Source organism: Puntigrus tetrazona, unplaced genomic scaffold (assembly GCF_018831695.1).
Source record: "Puntigrus tetrazona isolate hp1 unplaced genomic scaffold, ASM1883169v1 S000000005, whole genome shotgun sequence".
In the NCBI taxonomy this organism is placed as follows: Eukaryota; Metazoa; Chordata; class Actinopteri; order Cypriniformes; family Cyprinidae; genus Puntigrus; species Puntigrus tetrazona.
The window spans coordinates 84,770-102,966 of NW_025047685.1; the positions used below are offsets into that span (position 1 = coordinate 84,770).

Consider the following 18,197-nt stretch of genomic DNA (forward strand, 5'->3'; position numbering starts at 1 on the left):
TATTAAACTTGTATATTATGTAAGTGCAAGTATAAGTATATATGTAATTCTACATTTCAATTATGAAGTAGCAGATAAGCTAATTTAAAATATATAAACTTTAAGTGTTATATCAACTAACACAATACAGTTAAAATGATAATATGATAATCAAGTACTTTACATGTGCTTTAGTATGTTAGTCAATGTCAAAATAGTTGTACTTAATGGCATAATGGCATTAAAAGTTTGCTTTTTACAAATCTACTTCATGTAGAAGTCATGAAAGTATACTCTCAGTAAGTACACAAGTGTCTGCAAATACAAAAAGTATACTCTTAAAGAAAAGTGCACAATTGATATATGTAAGCAAATCTATGTTTTCCATTTTTCCATTAGATTATTAATTTGATTGTATTTCTTGATTTTGTTTGGCAATAGACCAGAACAAGTTGGATGAACCTGAAGAGTGAAATAGATGGACAGTCTCCAGATCTGGACCCCAGGACCTCCACCCACAGCTTACCCACTGATATGTCTCAACCCAGTGAGTAGCCTTCTTTAAAGTCATGCCAGTTCACTCAGTGGTCATCATGCTAACATTTCAGAGCAGCTATTTTCAATGAAATCTGACAGCAACCGCATTTAAGTTTAAACCATCTTTGCGTTTACTCCGAAAAGGACATGCAAATTAACTTGACTAGCCTAAAAAATAATAATTATGATTATTGTTAAAACTTGTGATTAAAAACAGGCTGGTGAAGTTAATTAGCATACCCTGTTGAGAATAAACACAAATTTGATTTTAAATAAAAGGCTGAGCTTTCTTTCCTACAGCTGCCATATTAATACTGAGTGGTACTTTTTTTTTCTGTCCATTTTTTTTAAATTAATTTTTCATATCCTCCTTTTAAATTGTCTCTGCCTGTCCTCCCCTAGAACATGATGCTAAAGTGCAAAGTGCTATAAATCGTTCTAAATTCTCTGTTTTACAGACTTTCCATACAATAAGTCTGCTTCGCTGCCAGGATATGGGCGGAACGGCATATACAAGGTAAACCTTATAAGCCTTATGATAGCTGCGCACAAACACAGCACCCCACAAACCTTTTAACACACCATCTGTGTGTGATTTTTGGGAGTATATGTGAGCTGTGGTCACAAATGCTGTCATTCGCTCTCTCAGCAGTGAAGAATGTTGTTTGATCCTAGTTGGATTTGTCAAACCCAGCTGCTGGGACACAGAGGGCTGTTGTAATTGCGCACATCAGGAAACACAGTCACAGATCAGTTAGTGTAGAGATTTAGCTGAGGAAGCTATAATGCTCAGAGGGTGTGTCTGTGCTTGCGTGCAGTTAGAAGTGTGTCTTATTCCCACCCTCTGGCTGTTTTCCATGTTCGGCTTTGATCTTGAAATCTGGCTCCCTTAGTGGAGTATCCTCTGTATCGAAGAGCAAGATGTGCTTCCACGGCACGCTCTTTAATAAAATCTGATTCAGATCTTTTATCTCGTGTTGGCAGCGTTTTCTATTTCTTTGAGAAACTTTCTTTGAAAGCTTCTCCTGCACACTAGGTGGCAGTATTTTGCAACAGTTCTTTGTATCTGGATAAAAAAAAAAAAAAAAAAACTACTTGAAAATATTATAAATATTACCAATGCTTTATGTGTAATCTGGTCTGACTTAGTGTAATGTTTCGCCTTTATTTTCCACAATCGTTTGCAAAGGCATGTGAAATGGAGAGCTGGTCAGAGATGAATATTTATAACCAAATCCACCGGCAAGCTCCAGCCGCAAGGATTCAAGCCTCTGTCTGTGCTAGACTTTAACCTTTAACCTCAGGAAATGAAAGAAAAACTTTCACAGTTACAGCAGCCGCTTTGTTCGTACATGATATTGTTACTCTCTTTTGATAGTAGCAAAAATAAATAATGAAGCCATGGTGGAACTTTTCTAGTAAGCTTCTTAAAAACACATGCTGAAACCTTTTCCTTTGGGACACGAATGTGCCTGTAGTTGAAAAAACGGCCATCTATTGTTTTGATATTTCCATGCATTCTACTGGTGAATAAATGTACTCTGTATATAACTGTAAATATGCTACGTTTTGTCATGCATTGCTTCTTACTGTACCAGGCGGCTGATCTCGGTGAGGATGATGGCGATCATGACTCATCCTGGAGTGGAATGAGAGGTGAGATTTAAACTTGCATAGAAAAATGGACAAATTGCCTTTTTTACCGTACAAAGATTAACGCTTATGTTTTGTCTTTGTCTTTCTCTTTTTTGAATCTCTTTCCTGTTTTCCCATGCTTCTCAGAGTACAAGGTGAGTTCTAGCGTGTATAACGGAATGCTGCAGCTTTTCACGTCTATCAGTTTTACCGTTTGGTAGAACAGTCATTTTCCAAAGAGTCCAAAATAGGTGGCTGGACAGTTCTGATCAGAGAGAAAACTAAATGGAAAGGAAACCATCAAATACAGCTATTCTAAAAAAAAAAAAAAAAAAAAAAAAAAAAACCCAGACGGCATTAAAGGGATAAAGATAAAAATCAATTTCAAACCCACAAGACCATTCATCTTCAAAACACAAATTAAGATATTTTTGATAACCCTGCATAGATAGCAACACAGATACATAATAGAGACATTGTTAAAATGGTCCATGTTGAAAAGTTTGTTACGAAAATAACTTCAGCAGTTCAACAATTTCTTCTCTTTTCATGTCAGTCTTCAGCGTGCATTCACGAGAGTACCACAAAAGTTGTATGCTCAAGGCATATTACTAACGCAGGAGCCGGCCTTCTGACATATGATCCAGATCTGTGGTGCCTTGTTTATAAGCAGAATGCACAAGCGTGTCAAGGGAGAGAAGAAATTGTTGAATAAATAAATGACTTTGTGCACAAAAAGTATTATTGTGGCTTCATACCATTATGCTTCAACAACTGATAACACACAAACTATTATAACAATGTCTTTTCTAGCTTTCTGGATCTTGAACATGTCAGGTGCATTACTGTCTATGCAGGGTGTGCAAAGAAATCTTATTTGTATTCTGGAGATGAACAAAGTCTTACAAGTATGGAGTAACATTAGTTAATGAGTAATTAACAACAGTATTTATTTTTTTTTATTTCAACTATCCCTTTAAATACAGATTCACTTGCAGTAGTAGATTTTGTGTTTTTAATTTTTTATTTATTTTTGATATTTAGAAACAATTGTTAAAGGGGTCATATGATGTTGCCTAAAAGAACATTGTTTTGTGTATTTGGTGTAATGCAATGTGTTTATGTGGTTTAAGTTTCAAAAAAACATTATTTTTCCACATACTGTACATTATTGTATGCCCCACTTTGGTCAATTTGTACAAAGCTCATCGTTCCAAAAAAGTGAGGCGTGCTCTGATTATCCAGTGCGTTGTGATTGGCCGAAAATGTGACAGAAAAGTGTTGTGAAAAGAAACCCACATAGTGAAGTAGAGAAGTGGGGCTGTGTTTAAACAAGCCGTTTTAGGAGGATGTGGACAAGTCGTAACTTTTATAAAGAATATCTCTTTGGTTTTGAAGCTTTAGTTTCTTGTCTTTACTTATCTGTGGACTGACAGCTTGTAACACTCCAAAGAGAAAGAAAAACTTGAGATTGCATCATATGACTCTTTTAATTTACCAATCAGCCCATTTATGCAGCATTTCAATAATGTTAAATATTACTGGGCCCATATCATCCAATAACAAATTTAAATGCTTGAATGCATTTTTGTGCAATAAATAATTATAACGGCACCTGTACAACTGGGTCACGTAATCCTTATCTTTTTATATGCTGGTTTGGTGCTCAAGACTTCAAAAAAACAGCATTAATTTTAAATAAATATATTTTGTAACAAATGTATTAACGCCATAAAATCTCTTATGTGTGCATCTGTGTAATTTGATGTATTTAACATGCACGTATGCTGCAGGTCTATCCCTATGACATGCTAGCTGTGACCCACAGAGTCCGAGTAAAACTACCACGGGATGTGGACCGCACCAGACTGGAGGTAATATTTTATTTTGTTTTGTCCATCTCTTTGCTTCTTTCTGTGGTCCGTTTGCTGAATAATACTTTGTCATATGCTGAAGATGATTGCTCAGTGGTTTTGTTTGGTGTGAATACTGCACATTTTTAATTGATTGCACTTTGGAACATCTCAAGTTATGATTAAGTTATACTTTATAATGATTGACATTTAAATACAGTTGTCATCTTTTTAATATGGAGCATGGGTTGGCTTATTTCTGTTTAATTATTATTTTTGTCAGCATTAATCTTGATCAAAGTCCTTCAAGAAGGCAGCCGGGTGAAGAGTTGTGAATGTTTGCGTGTATGAGTGTTTGGGGTTATGGCTTTGATGGACTACAGTCCACTTGCCCACGGCCAAAACATAATATATCCTCAATGTTCCTGCACATTGTGTCAGTGTTATTAGTGGGTTTAAATGGAAAAGGGAAGAGAAATGTCTGGCTCACTTTAACTTCAGCATGAGTTATGAGAGATGTTGATTTACTGATCCCACTCCCTATAACTGTTATTTTGGAATCACTGTGGTTAAAATTGCAATATTTGAAAATGTGTGTGTGTGTGTTTGCCATCATATGACTGTTGTCCTGATGTATGAGGCCCTTGTCACATCTGTTTGAATTGAGCACGGTTTGACTTGCGACACCCAAAACTTTCCAAAGATGGTGATTTCAGCAGCTTTTTGGAGACGTTCAAGATATCCACACATCTGCGAGTGTTACAGTACCACATAAGACAGGGAATAAAAGAATAAAGATTTATACAGATCCATTCTGGAATGGTTTAAACCAAAATTGAGGTCATAGGCTTGAAAGCCTGGCAACTTTCACAGCCCCCCCCCAGTGGTGCTCGTAATCCTGATTGTGCTAAAGGCAATGAATGTCCTCAACCATTGCAAGCTTTAGGTGACACATGCTCGTAGATGGTTGTAATTATTGTCAATATTGTATTTTTTTTTTTTTTTTTGTGCTCTGTCTTTAATCTGTAATGACATTTGTGCCAATTAGATATTGTTAGCAGAATAAACAGTGCTTAAAATCCTGGCAGAAGTCCTTTGGGTTCGTTCTGATTAGCTGCTTGACAGTGTTATTTTAGGCCTTCATAGAAGGATGACTATATCATGGAGCTATTCTGCATGCTTTAAAGTGATAGCAGTCTGAACATTTCAGAATATATTTTATCCCTATTTAGGTCTCTATTCAGTTTCTTTCCCTCTTAAACACTCCAGTTATCAAAATTGATTCGTAAAGTTTTTAAATTCAGTTAACCACATTTATTGTAATTCTTATAATTTCAGAGGCACCTGTCACCTGAGGACTTCTACAACGTATTTGGGATGACCATTGAACAGTTTGACCGTTTGGCCTTGTGGAAGAAAAATGACCTTAAGAAGAAGGCCCGCTTGTTTTAAATCCTGACGAATCGCTTGAAGGAAAACAAAGATAAAGAGAAAACCTCTTCTCGTCCATCCTTTGTGCATGGAGGATGAGTGTGAGAGAAATATATATGCACCTCCGTTCTGCTGCATAGCTACTGTCATCCCATCTCACGCCTGAGGAAGAGGGAGCGCTTTCACAACGCTGTTTGCCACCAAGCTTTGTTCGTGAACTCTGCACCACGTGGTCTGAATGTTACTCTGATGTCGGAGAGTCAGAACTAAGTTCTCCACCTTGTTTATCTCTTCGATTGTCTTTGATCTTGCTCCCTCCGCTGTCTTTGTGATTACTGCATTGTATTCTCTCTTTGTGGAAAAAGCACTCAATATTGATATAAGCCACTTTCTTTACATTTTATACCGTTGAGAAACATGGCCAACCAGCTCTACTTGTGTCTTTTTGCTATGTAACAATATCCATTTTCCCACTTCCCTTTGTCTTTATTTTTGACTGCAGTGAATGTTGTCCAACGTTTTGGTCTTGTCCTCGTCTGCTCATATTGTGTCTCTTCCTGCCTGTTCCTCTTCTTACCTCCTCGACATGATACTCAGCCACTGCTTGGACTGTAATATCTATCATGTAATATCAGCTTTATGGAAGCTCATTCGTCCATGGCTTTAGCATGACCAGGCCAAAGACTCAATCGGAGCGAGAAGTCAACAAAGCACCTTACACGTGACCTAACCAGACGCGACGCAATAAAACGACAAGAAAAAAAACCTCCATGTCATTTTTTTTTTTTGTCCTAACCAACCTCGATCGTGAAAAGCAAAGAGCAACAGGACACAACACGACGTCATGCTGGTTAGCCCCGCCCACTGTGAAATCTCATTGGCTCCTCAGAACTGTACATCTCATTGATTTCGTCACGTTATGCATCCGTTTTCGAACTCGTCGTATTGCGCCTGGTTAGGACACCGTGTTAGTCGATATGTTTAATAATCTTTACTGTTGCTGAATGACTGTGAGTGCAAACAGCTGGAACAATGCATAGCTTTTGTGTTATATTATGTATTTGTTTTTCAGGTCAATGTGCAATTTATCATGAGATCAGTTATTCAATAAGACATTTAGAGTTGTTCTAAACTGATATCTGGACTTCACATACTCTCTCCATATATATTGTGCATAATACATATGGTCATAAACTCAAGCATTCTTATTGTTTTAATCCACACAAATGCAAGTGCTCAAGGCAGAGTAAACCCTTATTTTTGTATGCAGTTTTTTTTCATACAGATGTTTGCCAGATACTTTATTTTCCATTTGCGAATAATTGCAACATTGACTTTAGCATGGAGCCATGCCAAAGTTAACAGATTCTGTAGCAATTAGCAAAACTAATACAACACGACACTTAATAAAGCATGCAGTTCAGTGGCGCTTCATTTGAAACCCAAATATGATTGTTTTTCTTCTGCTTTTTTTTTTTATTGTTAATAAATGTGTGCAGTATATTGATATTAATGTCTGTTACACTTATCATGTCACCCTGTAGGCATGCACTGCATTTACTAGAGGCATCATGTAATGACTTCATAGTGGACATGTTGTTTGATTTGAGATCTTAAAGTTATTGAGGGATTGTTTTGTTTCTTCAGACACATTCTTAAGTCGTACCATGTCTGTTCTAGGTTCTTCCTCTTATGCCAGTGAAATTTGCAAAAAAAAAGGTATTTTGTCCTTTTAATTACATGAATACATTACATAAAAATGTCAGAAATCTGGAACTGTTAGAAACACCGCCACATTCAGTAAACTAAGTTCTAAATAATGATAACCATGTGTAAAATGTGCCTATATCTTGTACAATATCAAGGCATCTTTAGATTTTTTTTTAACTGCTCAGCAGGGAAACTCAGATTGTTTTACTTCGCTGATTGTGAAAGTATGGTGTTTCTAACTAACTGTGTGTGTGTGTGCGTGTGCTTATCTCGTTCTTCAGGGTCATAATGTGACATTTTTCATGCAGTAAATTTCAGCCTTCGTTGGTCATGCCAAAATCTGTTGTTTTGGGGAAAATACAGTACAGTAAAGCTCGTCTGAAACACACGAACGTGTTTTGGTCTGAGTGCGTAGGTGGGAGCCTTCCCAGAAGAACCATGTTGAGCTGCAGAGGACGAATGTGTTAGTCTTATTTGAACAGCTGTAGAAACACGCTCGTGTGTGGGTGTGAGTGCTGTTAGCCCGAGAGTTCGGCAGTCCAATAGTTCAGACTAGGTGAGTCCAGATCAGTGCGTGTTCGATCATCTAACTTTCAGACCCAAGTGGAGACTAAACAGGGAGGTCATGTCTGCATTTCTGTTTTCTAAAAATATGGTTTGCTTTTGGGAATCATTTCAAAATTTGTTTTTCTTCTGTGTGTGTCTGGATGAAAGCAGATGTAGGACTGTGACCCCAGAGAACTCTGACCCAACAGTTTTGAGAGCTGCTTTCCTACTTTTGCTACTATAACATATGAAGAGAGTTTGTGCCTGGGTCCGACTGCATTCGCAAAAATGTATTATTTTATACCTAGGAAGTTTAAGAGACATTCTTTTGAAGTCGTCTTTGTGTTATCATGAGGTAATGCGACATTATTGGGTTTTCCATTGGGTGCGTGTGGTGTTGTGCTAGTATGCAAACTAACTACTGCGTATAACTGTGATTGTAATGTTGTTCTGACTGTGCAAAGTAATGAGTTTGGGAAATGTAAATGCACCCATTTCATTCACAGTGTCTTTGAGTTGCTTTGCAAGAAATATTGATATTCATCTCAATAAAAACAGCTACTTCAACTCGTGTTTTTTTCTGTAAATAAAGTTGCTGAGACAGACATGGATGGATGGATGGATGGATGGATGCATGGATAAATGGGTATCCATCTAAATAAAGCTACTTCACTTTTTCAGATCAGTTTAGTTTTTTTCTGGAAAGATTTTGAATCAGACAGACTGAGGTGGACAGATACTATTTTCAAACATTTAAAGCAGGCAGGTTTGTCCTTACAGTAGTATCATCACTCAAAATCCTTCTTTTCTTGAATTAATTTCAAAGTACAGCCGCCACAAAATCAGACTTTAGCAGACAGAGATGATTCTGAGGTTAAATACGGGTTTTAAAATCACAACAAGATATAGTTTAACAGCTATTATACTGTTGTGAAATCAAATCTTTGCACAGCTACGGCAGAAAACACTGGCCTCTAACAATGCCTTGGGAAGAAAAAAAAATTATACAGCATACACAAACCCAAACAGGAAATAAAGCACTTATCGAAAAAGCATGTGTCCTATCCTGTGTCCTAAACTCCTGAAACACTGGTGTCTCAGGAAATATCTTCCAACGCTCCTCGATCTAACTTACCCGGTTCGCAAATGTGACCGCCTCCCAGTTCTGCTATTGGTTGGATTTTTAGTAGCGCGCTGCCGGATTGGCCCGCACGGTTGTCAATCTCGGGCCGATTTGACAGCGTGAGCGGTCCCTGCAGCGCAGATATGAATCTGAAGAAGCTCACGCAGGCCAGAGGAACAACAGAGGTGGCAGTTATCAAGTGCACGCGGATACCGGGCAGGTCCATCACCTTGCGGTAAAGTTATGACGGAAAATAACGGAGAAGGTAAGATGCCACTGTTACAGTTCTTTGACAGTTGTCTCTATTCATGTGTTGTGAAAGAGTCTTGGACATCCATAAGATGTTTCCTTAATTTGTCGATTTCAGCACACTGGGGTTTCTTAAGGACAAGCGCTGCTCGGAAAACATTAACGCGAGTGTGATAGGCTTACTTTCTGTTGTTTATTTATTCACAAATGCTAATAATAACATAAAAGAGCTTTGAATTTGTCGTCCTGCGTTATTAGGCCTATTTGTCATTTTTGTTTGGAGCTGCCATCGACCCTTTTCTTCTTTTGGAGCTGAGGCTGAGCACAAAGAAGCACGAGGCATCCTGATGAATGTGGGGGGCTCTTGTTGAATAGCACGAGCCTGCAGGGATCAGCTGGCGTCTCGAGCCCCAGTCTCTGATTGTACAGAGGGGGAGGGGCTGAGAGAGGTGAAAAGCTAAATTATGAAGAACAAATCCAATTAATTTGATACAATGCAGCGGGATGACTCTTAAAGCACCGGGAAAGGGAATCTGGATTATGTTTTGTAGTTTATATGAAGCATAGTTATCACTGACAGCATCGTAATTACATCTCTATGACTCTATCAAGATTTCAGTGTTAGGTTTACCCTATTTTTTTTAGAAGGTTTGTCTCAGGTGTTTTGCAAGTTCAAAGGGATGTTTATTAGGAGTGGCTGTTTATATCAAGAATTTGGGACCGTGTGAAAGTGTTTTCATCTTCAGTTCAGTTTACTCCAGGAATAACCAACAATGTCTATTGTTCGCTTTACTGGCTCTGGCTCTGAGGTGATAGAAAACAAAACTTAAAAAGCCACCAGAGCAGTCGCGTCTCATATCTCATTGTCCAGACTGTCTCAAAACAATCAAACCAGGTAAAGAAAATAAGAAATAATTGACTGGAACAGGTTGGGTTTGGGTAAACTGAGTTCTTGGACTTCTTGGCTAGAAATATAATCATTTGCAAAAACAAAGATAAGCCTGTGGACAAAGCTCGGCATCTTTGATCAGTCGCCAGTGTAGAGTTTAGAAGGGTGTGACCAAGCGCTTTGAGGGATGTTGTTCAAGGGCCATCTGGTAAAATGGGCGATGGAGCCTAACTTGACCTGCTCATCTGCTTTTGGCTGAACTTTCACCAAAATTTCCAGCATTTGCACAAGAAGGAGAGAGGCCATTGGTGGAGATGGATGAGAAAAAAAGCAGTCGTATACATATTTTGTGAACTTTTGTTATCTTCTAATCCCTGCTTTGAATAATTGGAGCCTAATTTGACCCGCTTATCTGCTTTCGGCTGATCTTTCACCAGAATTTGTATCATGCAAACAGGAGGTTCAATTCAGGATGTTCTGTTTCCTAATCAGAGCAGAAACAAAATACCTTTTCCCTAGTGAATCCCGCCCTTTAAAAATACAATTTCCTTCGATTCTCAAGTAAATCCTGATGTTACTGGCCGCTTCGTGTCGATCTGACAGAGAACGAACACCTTTTTTAAACCATGAACCACTAAACTTCTTTTTTTTTTCAGAACTAGATGAATTTAATTCCATTTAAGGAGAAAAAGCGTGAGTTGCACCCTTATTATGGTAGCATAGCATGTGCAAGCTTGTTCATTTACACTTTATTTCAAGAATTTTGTAACCACACAAAGTGAGGTCATCCAAGAGCTAAATGCCAGTATAGCTTAGTGTTGCATGGCCTCAGTAGGTGGGAGTTTGATGTTTTCTCTGATAGCTTGATGACTGGTCTGTACATGTGGTCAGAAGTCTGATTGCTGATGCAGTGACATCATTACCAGTGCACATCTGGCCCTGCATTGTTGCAGCATTTGTGTGAGAAGCAGAAAGGCCACTGGTGAAGATGGATGACTGGTGCTGTTTAATTTACTGAAGAAAAAGCACATTTAGATGTTTTCTGGATGTTTGTTTGATGGGGAAAATGCAGCGATAATACACAGTATAGTTTTCTCTTTTATAGCAGTCTGACTTGTTCAAGTTCCAGGCTTTTTTTCCCCTTTTCTTGTAGCTCTAGTCTAGCGGTCTGTGCCTTAGGATAGTTTTCATAGACAAGTCTCCAGTGGGTTTATATCAATCTGCCTCTGGGTGCAGTATGTAGTTTAATTGTGTGAGCGTGTGTGTGTGTCACATACAGCTGTGTACAGCTGCCGATTCTTTGTCTGTTTTACTCAATACCAAACCACTTCCTGACCTCTGACACTGATTCCTATGAAAAGATGTGGTTTATGGAAAGACTTGAAATGCGTGGACAGTTGAAATTTTATTGATAAGGTAAGGAAACGCAAAATGCATTGTTACATTTTTACATTAAGCACACACCTTGTTTGGGAATAAAATCCATGACCTTGAAGTTGCAAGCGCTTTGCTCTACCAGTTGGGCTCTTGTCTTTGTCTCATTAAACCTTTTATATACTCTTCGGTTTTGTTTATGTGAGCTGAAAGGCCCTTTGAGGACACATAAAACCCACTGACTCCGTCTTAAAGACCCCATGAGATCAAAATATGTTTTTTGGCTTTCCAGTCAATGTATGTTACTTTCAAGCCAGCCACCTTATGTTTAACGTAAGAGCGGGCATGACCGTTTTACATGAATGTCACTTTCATTTTTTTTTTGCTGTACAAAAAGCTGTTATAAAAGCATACAACTTTTTTTTTCATGAAAACTTTGAAAGGAGATATACACATTTAAAGGTGCTGTATGCATTTTTTGACTGTACTAAAGCATAAAAATACCATAAAATGTGTGTAGATAATTATGAAACATGCTAAATTCATACATACTTGATTGTCTGAAAAACATACTACAGCCAGTTATTCTGCAGCGCTCTTTGTTTTGTTCTGTGAGTTAAACCCAGTAGTATTTCAACACCCTGGGTTGCCAGTATGGAGAAAACACCTATTGAGCAATGGAAGCCAGCAAAAGAACTGGGACAGAGATTGGTAAAACATGGATTAATCAACCCATCATCTTCCAGTGTAAGACTTGTCGCATTCCACTGTAAATTATGCTCATTCCAATCGTGTGTTCCTGGAGTGGGCGGGACAAACAGCTCTATCCAATATTTTGAAATTGGACTGTAGTACCCATTTCAACCACTAGTTGTCCGCATGACACACTGCACCTTTAAAACTTACGTATGATCTCTTCTTGGATGACTTTCACTACCCAGATTTTTGTCCAAACAAGTGCTTAAACTCAATATGAAGCACGTGACAATGATTAAAACGATATACAAATTCCTATGTTAAACGGGTGGAAAAATATTGTTTTATTAATGAATATAAAGTTCTTGTATTTACACAAACAGCTGCGCTAGACGTCTCTCTGGAGCTGTCAGTTACCCATACTGCCAACGGCTCTGTAACATGACTGGACTGGAGTGGCAGGTCTTTAAAGGAAAACATGAAAAAGTGGTGTTGCATGCCTTTTGGCTCTTCTTCGGCTTTGGAGGTTGTCCCATTAGGGTTTTACACTGAGACATAGCCAGAGGGAAGATGTAGCTTTGCTCTTTTTCTTTTTCGTCAAACTCTGCATACTCCAGTGTGTTTGTGTTCACAAAGAAGGTGCTTGTACTTCAGATCTGAGTATATGTGTGTGTGTGTGTGTGTGTAGACTAAGATTGTCTGCTGTAAACCAAGCTGAACTTGAGACCTCTGTCTGAGTCACTGTCTGAGAAAGCTGATGCCTCATTTTCTTTAGAAAGCTTTAGCTTTAGTTGTTAGTTTTTCTCCTGCTTTCATCATTGAATATCTCTGAATCATTTAAGGTAAAGGTTTACTGTTATTTGTTTCCACTATGTTTCGTTGTGTGTGACGGGGAAAGTGAAAGAGGGAAAATAAGGGAAATTACAGAGGAAGGTGTGGAAACTGTGGCAGATATACAGAAGATGAAGGTTGCTGTGGCTCTTAACACTCTTGACCACATCACAGGCAAAGAGGAATCTGATTAGACTGATGTGGTTGGTGTTATTTGCCGGGTGGAAACTCTGGTTAAGTATTTTGTGTTTAGGGTGTGTTGTTGCAGCCAAGGTAACAGTCTTTCTGTAAAGGCTTGTTTTATAGCTAACAGATGCTAGAACTGTTAGCATAAATAATTAATGCACAGTATGCTGTAATTGTTTGGAGCTTTAAGGAGCTGAGCTAGTTTAGGCTTTCAAGAACCTGTAGTGATTTGTTGGTTGTTTTTTTAGATTCCTGACATTTACTGTTTGACTGACTCTTACCTGACAATTTCCTCAAAAATGGACCAATAATCAAATAAAAAATCTTCAGGCATGCATGTAAAAGTTTAAAAAAACCAACAGTCTCGAAGCTCTGCTTATGAAACAGTCCAAATGTGCAATAATTCTCTAGTGAAAGTGAATATAAGAACACAGACAAGCTTTCAGTTTGTAGCTTTTGTAGGCGATTAAACAAACCTAATCTAATATAATCATCTTCCAACTGGTGTTGTTAATTGTTAACAATAACTAAAAATGATTAAACATAGGCAATCAAATTTTCCTGTTTTATCTGTATCTCCCTAAAACAGCTGACCTACTTGAATTCTTTCTTTCCGTCTTTAGCCAAATTCCTTCTGTTCTGAAAACACACACCATCTGTGTTTTTGGGTTTGATCTTGCAGGTGTATTTGTAAGCACTGGTATTTAGACCTTGAGGCAGCTCTCTCATCTTTCTACAGTAATTTCTCTTCTCTCTGCAGCTTGGCATGCCTTTTTCGTGCCTATTTTGTGTCTGTCGTTGCCTATTTCCTGCATTCATTTTGATTTGCCAGATGAATAGAGACAGGAATAAAAACACACACATTCACTGTACTGCACAAAATCCCAACAACAATGTGATGGAAAGGAGGAGGCCCACTTTGTACTAATCACTCTTTAGTTCAAGGGGACAGTGACTAATAGATTATGTCACTTCCTGTGGCAGGTCAGAAGGGGAGTAAAAGTGAATCAGTCTTTAGGTTATGAATCTTAAAGGAAGTGCATATATTTCAACGCTCAGGTGGTATGCTTGTATTGGTGTGCGCACACAATCAAACTCACACATTTCTTTTTGTGCTTTTCCACCTTTTGCATGTTATTTTAACCCATTTTCCATCAATTCCAATTTATTTTTAGTAGGGGAGAATGATTTTTAGGGTGATGATGAAGGCCTTTTGGGTATTTGGGTAAAATGCTTAGTTTGGATTTTAGCCAAGACTTGTTTTCACTTGTTTTTTGGAAAAGTGGTTTCAGGCTTTTCTTTAGTAAATGGATGTGCTTGTGTAGATCTGCTGGTAAAATAACCAGGTGTTCAGTATGTGCTCTAAAGGTGACGTTCAAGTTCTGGTCGCGTTCTGGAAAATGTAAGTGCTCTTCATTATGAACATTTTTAAGCACACAGAGATGTTTGCCGAGGCCTCCAGACCTGTCCTTTAAAATTTATTGTACTGTACATGAAGGTTGATGTCAAGGTGCTATTATTTATGGGAATACGTCCCCTGTATTTCACCCTTGACACACCCACACAAATCCCAAAGGCTATACATACTGAAACTTCAAGCTTAGTATGCTTTCACACTAGTGCTTTTAAGGCTGCTTGGTGTCAAGTTTGATTTGGTTTGGTTGCTGGGTGGGGGAAAAATAAGCAGGAAATTTATTTTTAAGAATGTTTTATGAAGTTTAGCTCCTGGTTGGTTCTCACAGCATGTTTCCTAATGTAACCAAGCTGCTTTTACTGTAGTAGTGTCACCTGCACATGACACTTCTGTAGATGAAATTGTGCCTCTTCCAAAGACAGCAATCTTCAGTGGTGATATGCAATATTTTGTGTTGAAACAGGTGGTTCATTTGATCCAGAGGAAATTCTGTAGAGGAGTGGCCCATTGCCAGCGTTTGAATGTGTGTGTTTGTATGAGTTCACTTCATATATAATTATTGTAACCTTTAGCAGCTTCTACCTTTAGTCCTATAAATCGTACAAAGTTTCCACTGCAAAACTCTGTAAAGATCATGGCATTCCTTTATGGATTAAACAGCACACAGGCATTTGCTGCATTAGATCATAAACACCCTCGTACATTGTCCAGCTAACAGCAGGATTGGATTAGGAAGCAGAGTGAGTAAATGGTTATGCCATTTTAAAATGAGAAATTTTTAGAGATGCAGAGAATAGGATATATACATATTAGAGACGCCAGCATTATTTGGATTTAAAACTGTGTGAAAATTCTGATTATAAGCTTAGATTTCACATATCAACATCACATTAATCTATAAGAGTCAAAATTTTATTTTAGTGAATATTATTGTGAGTTTTGTGAGATTTTACCAACACTCAGCCTTTCTTATCTTCTGTTCTATACTCCCTCTTTCTTTTCTTTGAGTGTATGATAGTTGTTTGTTGCTGCTGTCATTCAGCACTTTTACACTTGAAGCTCTGCAGATGTTTCTTTGGAATGTTATTTCCATCATCCCTCTCTCCTCAGTGGTCCTTTGCAGTACCACCAATGGCTGCGCACAAAGCCTACACCTCATATGCTGTCTTCAGAGAGAATAATGAGTATAATTTTACCAAGTTTACAAAACACAAAACTGATAGACAGGAATGATAGGCTGTCTGTACATGCTACAGCTACACTACATAAAGCAACACATAAAGAGACACAATGTAAAACATACACATATGTAACATAAAAATATATAATAAATAAAAAACAAATACACAGATTTTATAAATGAGCTTTGCCCATCATTTTTTAAAATGGTTGCTTTTGTAATCAGTGTTGAAAAACATACTACCTCCCAATATGTAACCATAATTTTTTCTAACAAGGCATCTTTTTTATTAGTGTTAAAGTTGATGACCCAGATCAGTGTCAATATTTGTTGGACTGCTGGATATTTGAAGCTGATTGACCCACTTCCTGACAGTAAGGGCAAGTTTTGGTAATTTGTGTATGACAGGTGAAGTAAAGGTTTTCCACATTCTTCCCTTTTTTCTCCTTCTCCTCCCTTCCCTTTCACCCACATCCTGTCACCTTTCCTTTAGCCTCAATACCTTTACATGCACTTATTTTTGTTCTTACACTAATCTGATTTAGGTGTTTAAATGAATGCCTTGAATGTACTTTTCCCCCTGCAATGTATAGTCCTTGTCTGTGTGCCCACTTAGGGTCAGAATTACAGTTATTTGACTCAATCTAAACATCATTGAAATTTAATAGATAAAATGGATGAGCTTCTGTCCATGACAACATGCTTTTTCTTTTTGTATTGTATTATCTCATTCTCTTTTGTTATGTTCATTTAGATTTCTTTGATCTGTTGTGAGAGACCAGGACCCATATATGTATAAGATCACATGTCAAGAATGCTGTCTCTGGATCAGAGCTGCTCCTTAGCACTCCTTGGCTTAAGCCCCAGTAAACAATGTGAAAATCTGATCCTAAATCAGCACTCTGCACAAATACATGCCGTTGGATCTCCGGGGGCGGACTTCCTCCCTGAGGTCTGATGAAAATCAATGTCTGTGGTTCTGGCTGAGTCTGGTTGAAACATTTATCAAGATCATCTGATGGAAAGCGCCTGGATCTGAGGAAATGAAGGACTGTGTGATGTCCGATATATACTGAGAGGATTTGTATTTGATTGGTGTGTTCAGCAGTCCAAGAAGAACCAGATAAAAACACACTGGAAAATAAACTGAGGTGGGGGGCTTATACATTTTGCATTAAAGCAGATTGGTTTCTTAATTGGGTCTCCTCCCCCCATTGGGCCGGCCAGCCGTAACCAACAACATGTCTGCAGTCTCAGCCTGGCCAGATGGTGGACTGAGCCTCAAAGTGGTGGGGTGGGCTGACAGAGGGAGGTGTGTGTTGAGTGTGTATTAGTGGTTGTGTCTCGTAGTCCTGCTGGGCCATCCTCCCCTTCGTACATCTTTGTATCCATCTATACATCTGACTGTTTGCTGTGGACGGTTGGAGCTAAAGAGGCACCCTGGCTATAGCAGCTGTGACTTGAGACTGGGTGTGGATTGGGGGAGGGTCGTGTGTAAGTTATCAAGGATTGGTATCAAGAAGAACAAGAGGAAGGAAGGAAGGAAGGAAAAGTAATTAAAGTGAAGAGAGTAGGTGTACTTTGTTATTAAAAGCAGGCAAAAATACAAACAATTAGGAAGAATCCAACCATTCTTGGAAAAAAGAGTTTGGGATAAATGCAAAGTGGATGCTGTATAGATCAATAGAAGAAAGAATGAGCTTCATGCAGCTGCTTGTTCCTTGTGATAACTGAAAATTGTACACCCCAATAATTCTAGCAAATGGACCCAAGTTGGACTACTATCTTTGTCATTTTGTCCTTGCTAACACTGTACTTGGTCCTCAGTGTGCTTTGACAATTTCTGTTAAAACCAGTATGCAAATTAATTTGAACTGAATTATACTTTCAGTGCTGAATAATGAATAGAGAGTGGTTGCTCTGAAGCAGCTGGAGAAAAAAAAATGCAAACTGCAGACTAAAGCATTTACATAACATTTTAAGAACATGAATTATTGCTTTAGCCTGATGAAAATCCCAACTTTCTTGTTCATATAAGTGCACTTATTGATTATTCTTGACTAAGCATATATCACTGTAGAGGAAACAGAGCGAGAACATAGCGTGGCCTCATCTGCACCAGTCCAGAGTATCATGTGTGGAATGTTGAGCTGTTTTTTGTCAAAGCCTTTTTTAGGGCGGTTTAAGTATATAGGATTGTGTATCTCCACTGAGACCCTTTGTTGGACTGGTTTGTAGTGCACTATCCAGCTGACCCTGCCCAACCCAAACACAGCACTAATGTATGTCTGAAACCCGGCCAGGATATTACAAATGAGCAGTGTGTCAAAAGACTGTCATGCTCACTCTGATACTGACCTAGTTTTAAATACTCCTTAGCTTTGCTCTGTCTTCCCTTCATCAAGGCTTTCCTCCACTGGACAACAGCCAGTGCTCCATACTACCCCTCCATATGCGCTACAGCTTTCTGGGCTATAAAATGACTCTGGTGTCAAATTATGCAACTACAGCTGAGCAGAAAGTCCTCATAGCCATGTGGAGAGCCTGATTGTTTGTGATGAAGA

The 18,197-nt window shown here is 38.4% G+C and overlaps 2 protein-coding genes across 15 annotated transcripts in view; both read left to right on the forward strand.

Annotated features, from left to right (window-relative positions):
* ablim2 (actin binding LIM protein family, member 2) overlaps window positions 1-8,258 on the forward strand; it is a 51,089-nt gene extending 42,831 nt beyond the window's left edge. For all 14 annotated transcript variants that reach the window (XM_043229429.1, XM_043229433.1, XM_043229430.1 and 11 more), the window contains 6 exons: window positions 421-526; window positions 975-1,033; window positions 2,115-2,172; window positions 2,299-2,306; window positions 3,945-4,025; window positions 5,343-8,258. In XM_043229429.1, the coding sequence (XP_043085364.1) occupies window positions 421-526; window positions 975-1,033; window positions 2,115-2,172; window positions 2,299-2,306; window positions 3,945-4,025; window positions 5,343-5,456 (426 nt within the window). In that variant the 3' untranslated portion in view covers window positions 5,457-8,258. The remainder of the gene's footprint in view (window positions 1-420; window positions 527-974; window positions 1,034-2,114; window positions 2,173-2,298; window positions 2,307-3,944; window positions 4,026-5,342) is intronic.
* Window positions 8,259-8,926: 668 nt separating this feature from the next.
* Window positions 8,927-18,197, forward strand: part of afap1 (actin filament associated protein 1) — a 40,694-nt gene continuing 31,423 nt past the window's right edge. Inside the window, exon 1 of the mRNA XM_043229450.1 lies at window positions 8,927-9,079. Within this exon, the coding sequence (XP_043085385.1) occupies window positions 9,058-9,079 (22 nt within the window). The 5' untranslated portion in view covers window positions 8,927-9,057. The remainder of the gene's footprint in view (window positions 9,080-18,197) is intronic.